The sequence below is a fragment of the Gobius niger genome (assembly GCF_951799975.1).
Source record: "Gobius niger genome assembly, chromosome: 3".
Taxonomy (NCBI): Eukaryota; Metazoa; Chordata; class Actinopteri; order Gobiiformes; family Gobiidae; genus Gobius; species Gobius niger.
Genome location: NC_136854.1, coordinates 20,475,654 through 20,483,846, shown reverse-complemented (window position 1 = coordinate 20,483,846; position 8,193 = coordinate 20,475,654). Strand labels below are relative to the sequence as shown.

At 39.4% G+C, this 8,193-nt stretch overlaps 2 protein-coding genes across 2 annotated transcripts in view; both read right to left on the bottom strand.

The window, feature by feature from the left end:
• ugt8 (UDP glycosyltransferase 8) overlaps nucleotides 1-8,193 on the bottom strand; it is a 133,295-nt gene that overhangs the window by 33,771 nt on the left and 91,331 nt on the right. The gene's annotated exons all lie outside the window — the stretch shown is intronic.
• Nucleotides 2,849-7,956, bottom strand: slc44a1a (solute carrier family 44 member 1a). The gene is made up of 16 exons (XM_079553749.1): nucleotides 7,700-7,956; nucleotides 7,502-7,588; nucleotides 6,995-7,137; nucleotides 6,368-6,504; nucleotides 6,166-6,259; nucleotides 5,917-6,086; nucleotides 5,521-5,610; nucleotides 5,314-5,456; nucleotides 5,045-5,231; nucleotides 4,489-4,657; nucleotides 4,250-4,406; nucleotides 4,096-4,179; nucleotides 3,883-4,020; nucleotides 3,517-3,753; nucleotides 3,372-3,449; nucleotides 2,849-2,920 (listed from the first exon to the last, which is right to left on the bottom strand). The coding sequence occupies exons 1-16, from the start codon at nucleotides 7,721-7,723 to the stop codon at nucleotides 2,894-2,896; spliced, it is 1,965 nt and encodes a 654-aa protein (XP_079409875.1). The 5' UTR covers nucleotides 7,724-7,956; the 3' UTR covers nucleotides 2,849-2,893.

Sequence of the window (8,193 nt, the reverse complement as noted above, 5' to 3'; positions counted from 1 at the left end):
AATAAAGCCTTTAATGAAATTAAAGGGTGCGTGGGTTTTCTACAGATCAATGAATATTTGCATTCAATTTCTGATACTGCATTTCCGTAAATGTCACTTGATCCAAGGCTGACAGTTACTGTTTGTTTGCCAGGGGGTTGAGCACAAAAACACTGCTGCATTATTTAGAAACAGAAATCATGAATATTTCATAAGCCCTGATCACGCCCACATAGACACTTTGCATATGACCAAACGCAGCTGACTAAATGAATTAGATGCCTGAATTTGTTCTGCACTGAGAACCTTTTGTGTAAAATGGCTGCTGGAAGAATTGTATATGTGTGGGTAGGCCAAAACATCTGTCATCCAGGGAAGGAAGTTGGTGCGTAAATATCAACTATAGCATTCCTCTTCTCTTCCTGATCATGTGAAAAGAACTTCTTAGTACTGGGAGAGAACTGAGAGAGACTGCTTGACCCAGCAAAAACAGGAAGCTCAGGAAGTCAGGTTCAGGGGATAGACAAAGTAAAGTTGTTGTTTTTTTTCCTCTCTCTTTTTGCATGGAACATTTTAAATTAAAAAACAAAAAACAAACTTTATAACAGAAGTTTATTGACAAAGGTGTCAACAATGTGTCTATATCTAAGCATCTCAAAGGCTGAATAATTAATAAATGCAGGCAATATTCTTTTAGTAAGTACAATGTTAAAGGCACTTCATGCAGTATGTTACAATGACACAGATGCCCAGTTTTCAGACTGGACAATGTCCTGAATCTGTGATTCTCAACTGCTGAAGCTTCAGGACCCATCTTCAATGGATCAAGATGTGATCCATTGAAGGACCCATCTTCAATGGATCAAGATGTGACCTAAATAAAAATACACATTTCACCCTTTTATAATAAAACAAACAAACATTTTGACTGTTATTGTATATAAATCCAGTATTTTCTCAGTATCTTCTGCCGATCCTAGCATTGGTCACAAGGATCAAACATTTCTAGGCTTATGCTGCCCATTGTTGACATTCCTTTAAACTCAGTCAATGCCGGGCATCATCTTAGTGCTGCATATGTCCTTCACAAACACCTTGGCATTGCCTCACAGATGCCTTGTATATGGTTATTACTGTCTCCGTCGAGGTGTGTCATACTATAGGACTATTTAAGCCAACTCCTGTGGAAGGAAGCATTGTTAGAGGTCAATGACCAATTCTACCACAAGGTGTTATGAATTCATGTCTGATTCCGCATTGATGGAAAATAAACTTCTATCGTGTCACACACCCAAAGGCTCCAGCCTCTATTTACAACTGTAGTTAGACTTGTTAGGAGAACACTCACTTTAACATACACTGTCACTAAATGTAAAAGCCCTGTGCTGATCTATACTGTACTTACAGCTACTCTCACATAAAGGAGGGTTCTGCTCCTGAGTCAGCTCAAACACAGACGTCAACAGCAGCAGTATTGTTTAATGACCCTGTGTCTCCCAGAGTCCAGTCCTACAACAGCTGATGCAGAGATCCTTAGGATTATTTCATACACTGACCGGCACATAAATATTGGATCAAATAAATAAATGAAAACAAGACAAATATCAACCTATAGAGCATAGACACTCATTTAAAATTCATTAAAGGCAGCGGGGCCATCCATAGCAGAGCAGAATGATGCTGAGAGAAGCACTTTCAACTGTGGAATCAAGGTCATATTCCAAGATAGACACAAAGAGCTCTAAAATGTCCTTATATAACCTGCTAAATTAATATATGGGTCACAGCATGGCTGAGGACTTTTCTCAGCCAAACGTTTGCATTGAGTGTTTGGATGGTTATTGAAGCATTGTCTGCACTGGTTTCCTCCTTCACTGACAAAATCATCTGAATCTGCAAGATTACTTTGTAAATAAAAATAGGAATTATTCATAGTCAGACCTTTGGTTTAGTGTTGGAATCCAGGACTGACTAGTGCTTCTAGAGAGCAGTGGTAGATCTGATGCATTTATATCAATAGTAAAGATATGTGTGAGAGCTTTTCATAGCAACTGTACTGTCTAAGACACTGTGATATTGGACAGACTTTCTGCAAATATCGTCCAACAGTGTTTTGTGATCTTTTTTCCATGACCAATGGCTTCCAGGAATGTGTCCTCTTAAGTACAGGCGAAATGGCTGAGGTGTGGCTCACCAGTGCCCGCAGAGAGGCTTTTCTATAGATTACGCTGTTTTATGGAGCCAAACAGTTCCGCAGCTCTTTCCCCATCAATAAGCTCTAACTGCTTAGTGGCCGAGCTCTTGTCTGGTCAATGGCTGACTGGAAAGAAACTGCAGGGGATAAAGCAGGGATCTATACATTAGGACACAGTAGTACATGCGCTGGACTAGTTTATGGCAGGTCAGCTCGTCTCCATAGTGATGAGCCAGCAGCAAACACCAGTTTTAAAACTCTCATTAAAGAGAAAACAACTAACTCCAAATAAAAATGGACTTAAAAATACAATTCAGATACAATAAATAGTATGGGCATCTTGTTGTAAGAATTCTCAGATCTGATTATTAGTATGGGGGCATTACCATGAGAGTATGGTGCATGTTTTGCTGCCCTCTGGTGGTTAAATATCCAGACCTACACGTTCATCTCGTACTGCAAGAAAGCAGCATTTATTAAAAACTTTCACAATCACAAACTAAACATTAGTTGGAAAATGTACAAAAAATGTTAAAAATTCACTATAAAAACAAGCATCTTAATATTACACACAACCATAAAAGACGACATTAAAAACATATCTTAGTGTCAAACTTGGTATCTAGCACTTTTTTTTTTTAATATAAGGCACAAGATAAAACGGTGCTGCATTTATGTTTGTTAACTCTGTTTTTATCAAAGAGCTTGATGAGTTTGCTGTTACGCCAGGGTTCCTCCACCACGTGTCTGCAAGGGAGAAAAAAAAGGAGAAGTAGGACTAATATACGGTTTTAGGATTGCATCATTAAAATGAACTCTGATTTAATCCAGTGCTTCCTGACGTCTTTGTAGCTTCCTTTAGGTTTTGTGTCATACAGCAAAATTTAGAGACAAACATTTTCACAATTTTCTTTCTCATTGCTGATTTTTTTAATTGCATATTAAAAAGAATTAAACATATCAATTGATTTATGAACATCGACAAGATATTCTTTTCAACAAACCTCAGCTCAAGAAAACAATGAAAGAATGCTTATCCACTCTGGCATTATTTACCATCATGCTTTCTTGTAATTTTGTGTGAATGAAGCGCAAATAGCCTTGCCTAACCCCCTTCTCTCCGCTTCTTTTCTTTCAAACTCAAATAAATATTAGACAAATGTATTATGTACACATAGACAATGAGTTGTAACCTTACCATAGACTCCATTTCTTTTCCGTCTCTTGCACCACCAGCTGACTTGTGTAGGCTCTTTTTACTATTTTCGACAAACTCCTGGAGAGACACGGGGAGGAGTTAAACATATAGAATTGATGTGATCCTCCCTAAATAATTGACCCACCATTAAAGCCTTGTCCATGTAATATTCATGACCAGGGCTGCCGTCATTGTATTTGGTGTCAACAGCGAAGCACAGGAAGAGCACATCCACCACATTCTCAAACACAGACAGGAAACAGTGTGCCACCAGGAACGCAAACACACAAACGATCAGGAGAGGAAGGACCCATACGGTGTACTCCCTCTGGTAATTCAGAGCCAGGACGCCGGCAAAAGCTGTACATGACACTATCAGCACCTGCAAGACAGAGGAGAGTGAAGGTGAAGGAGGTGAAGAGTGCACAAAGTTCATATACTAAAACATGTTTTGTAATTTGTAATTCATTCTAATATGCTCCTTATTTACTGATCATCATGAGTCCAGTACCTTTCCCAAGAAGAGGACGAAGTCGCCCACAGTATTTATAGCGGCCACGCGGAGGGCATTTTCCACGAGGATAACGAACGCGTCACGGGCAGAGGTGCAGAAACTTGTGCTGTTGATGGCTGTTGCAGTGTAAGCATTCTGAAATAAAGGAAAATAAGTTATGCGTGGACAGATGTCTTACAGCGACGTCCTTGATGAAAAGACATGACTTACTTGATTCAGGTATGCTAGGCACTTCTCAAGACACCACAAGCAGCAGACACAAGATTTCAGCATACAACGAGCACAGGCATTTTCCTAAAAACACAATTCAATAATAGAGACACTGTTTTCTCCATTTCTTTTTTGTTTCAACTTAGAGGTTTACCTTTCCTTTGAGTTGGCTGTGCATATATGTGAGGATAAGACGAGGAATCTTGACTAGAGTGATAATAAAGGAACCTTTGGCTATGGTGCCCAGGTGGTACTGAAGTGTTCGACCCATTGATTTGAGAATAGGAACAGATGGCATCTGGGATTTATTCCTTTTAAGACAAAAAAAGTCAAGAACTAGATGATAATTAAAAAAGATAGCAATTGCACACGTATTCTTAAGGTTATTTTTACCTTGTAAAGTAGTAGGTGACCACAGCCCCAGAAATTGTCATCTGCTGGAAGGCCAGTATGTATTCACAGATCCAGATGAGACCAACCGCATGATACCACACCATGTACTGCAGGGGTCCTTCCAATTTATATTCAACAAGGTTGGTAGAATTGTTCTTAAATGGTGTTCCTATGGAGGGAAAGAATTACGTTTCAATTACACAAGATAATAGTAATAGTGTGTGTCTAAAAGTGCCTCTTTTGTGCAGCAAAGTTTCAAATTCATACAACTGGCAACACAACATAGTTAGAGATGTTGCAAAATACTAAAACTAAACCAAAATACTCCAAAGAATTTGCTGCCAAAAACAGAAGTGGGAGATGAAGAGAGAAGTTATTCTTTGACGCCATCCTCCCACATCACGAGACAAGAAAAATATTCCAAAAGTGGGAGTCAAATCACGCATCAAAACAAGTTAAAATGTCACGAGAAATGCACTTCAAATGTACATCTCCATAAAAGCAATAAACCAATGCTTAATATTCTCATATTCCCATATCAATTGTAATATCGAACCTGCTGTTCCAAGAAATAGCAGTACTGCAATCCAGTACACCCAAAAGAGCATGAGGCAGAGAAAGGTCCAGAAAGGCTGAAGAACCAGCAGGGGCAGATGGATGAACACTTTCCCAGCCACATGGAAGAGCGCGATGGTGAGGGCAACTCGTTTCCTCATGAAGAACATCACAATAAGAAGCACAACCTGGAGGACACAATGGACGAACGGCATCATGTAATAACGCAAGAACTGTTATAAAACCAAAAAAATAGTGCCATCGTCTTACTGTGAAAACCGTTGCTACAATCGCATAAATGAGCAGGGCCTTCACATTGTCTGAGGCCACTTCTTTCCCAAATACAGATGTAGAATTATTTTTAAGAGCAACTCTGTGGTCAGCATACAGCCACCAGAGGACACCAGTTCCACCTGCAATGGATTAGCGATAACTACATTGGCTGACTTCGATTGTGTAAAAAAGGTGTAGACTTACCAATAGAACAAACAATGACCAGGATGGTTAAGATCCACACCAGCACTTTGGAGATGTAGCGGATCACAACCATCATGAGCAGGGATAATACTACAAAAAGAACAAACATAAACGTGCATTGGATATTCAAGTGTAGTAAATTGGCGGAGGTGTTTTTAAAGTATAAGATGATGGAAAAAACTTCACACAATAAACTGGTGTGAGAGACTTCTTTGGCATTTTAATTTTGACCTCTTTGACTATTGCAAATGAAGGATGGGAACTGCCAGACTGGACCTCACTGACACTTCCTGTTATTCTTAGAACAAAAATAGCTTGCCCTGCAGTTGCTGTCCTCAAATCTGACGAAGGGAAGTGAGAAAATGTTAATATGATGGGGAAAAAAAGACTTTATACCCAATGCCAGAACACAAAGGCCCATGATGATCTCCTTGCTGGCCATCACCCCGGCTGTAATCCGGTGCAAAACACTGTTGTCACTGACAAATGTAACAAAAGCCTGGATGAACTCGGCATAGCAGGCAATATCCACAGGAATACAGCGACGGAACAGTGGGACAGATTTGCTGCAAATGAGAAAAGAAGGAAAAAATAAAAATGCAATTACACATAAATTCTTCGAAGTATGATCAATTAAGCAGTCACCTTGGAGGTACAGGGAGTTTGGGACACTTTGTTTGCCGTTCTGAATGGCTTGTGTATCTTGCAGGATTGATGTCATATGTGCAAAGTTGAGAACCTATGAAGAGGGAAAATAGAAAGGTTTAGAAATGTGCCATCAAGCTAATCATGAACTGAAATTGTAATGACATAATAATAATAATATATTTTTGAGTGCAAATCGTACCATTATTGTTGGCGAACTGCTTTAAATCATAGTAGGTCTGCAGCTGAGTACTCGGGCACTGTGAGACACACAGGGCGATCGACTTAATTCTTCTGTTGATCACGTCAAAGTTGCACGGCTCTAGAAAGAAAACATATCTGACAGCAACAAACCGATCAGTTTCATTTGCCAATTAAGGAGAACTCAAATAATGCACACCAAACTTCAGATAGCTCTGTCATTAGCACGGCAGTCTGCAGCAATATAAAGCATGGTGACATTTACTACTCAGTCTGACAGACCCCTCTTTGTAGCAGAGACGTCTTTTGTTCAAAGCGTTCATGCGCAATCAGCCCATCTTTAAAGCGTGACCCATTGTTTCAGCGGGTCAAGCGACAGACAGATCAAAATCTACTTTCAAAACACCGCTTTTTGTAATGCTCATCGACCAGAGGAATATCATTATAACTTATTTTTGTCAACAAGAAACTACATTCAGTATTTTAGAGCTACTGCAGTTGTTTGCACTTGAAGGACCGTAATGCCAGAACCATGTGCTGTTACAATCATTAAAAATGCATAATGCACAACAGTCTTCAACAGTTTCAATAAAACAATAGGTAAAAACCACCTTAGAAAAATACTGACTTGTTTTCTCTCATGTCCCGGCCACTCAGCTCTACTCCATCAAGCTGGGTGTTCTTCTGACCACAGGTGTTACCGAAACTGTCATATCCCGAGATAAGTCTGGAAGCTGCTCCTGTGGCGATAGCAAAGCCGCAGATACACAACTACAAAAAAAAAAGGAATACATTAATGCAGTTAAATGTTCTGTATATTGTTTGGATATATAACTACTTCAAATCATGTTGTTGGCAATATGACTATTTTACTTTGGTTTTCTTTATTAATTCTATCACTGTTTACTTGGTTTGCAGGTTTGTTTTGAATTTGTTACTGACTCCCCCCCCAAGATTTGCTGCTGATTTGGGTTGGGCAACTTCATATTGATACACATGTAATTAAAAATATATGCAACTACAAGTAGTTAATTTAGTGTTACTCCTATTCTAATTCAAGCAAAATAAAAGGTTTAGACAGTGTGTAAAATATACATATACATGCAAAGTCGACGTTTTCAAGTAGATAACTTACCATCCCCGCACAGAACAACAAGAAGAAGATCAGCCATGGTATGTCTGTGCAGCTGCGGTCGTCCAGAGGTTTCCAGTCTCGTTTTCCCTGTAACAAAAAGAGAAACTGAACAGACCCCCTCTTAAAGCCTACTATACTGTCCGTGCATGAATATGAGAGCTACTTTAAGGATTTACGTGTAACTTTGCGCTAACTTACCTCTTTACTCTGACAACATCCCATTGTGAATAATGACGAAAGTGCGACAACTTCACCACACAAGAAAACAAAACTTCAGTGACTGCTGGACTTGCACTTTGAAGTTATTTTTTTCAGACGCATTCCCTTCTCCTTCGCTCATTGACCTCAAAAAGTTTACATTATCCGAAAAAGTTAGTCAACTTTGTTTATACCGCGCCCATTTGTGTCTGGTACTACAGGGGCAGGTAAACGCGGAAGAAGACAAATGTGTCTGGTGCTGCGTTCCAGTCTACTGGGAAATGTTAAATAAAGGACACTAAAACAATACAAATAAATGCAAATGAAAACTATCACGTTAACTTTACAGTGTGTGTGTGACCATTAGAGTTTATTGATGTAACCCTGCAATTTATCAACAGCCTCCTAGTCTAGAAAGGTTTTTGCTTTTGTTTTCATGCAAGCATTTGATATCTACGTGCTGTTTTGAACGTCACACACGCAACACGTGTGGA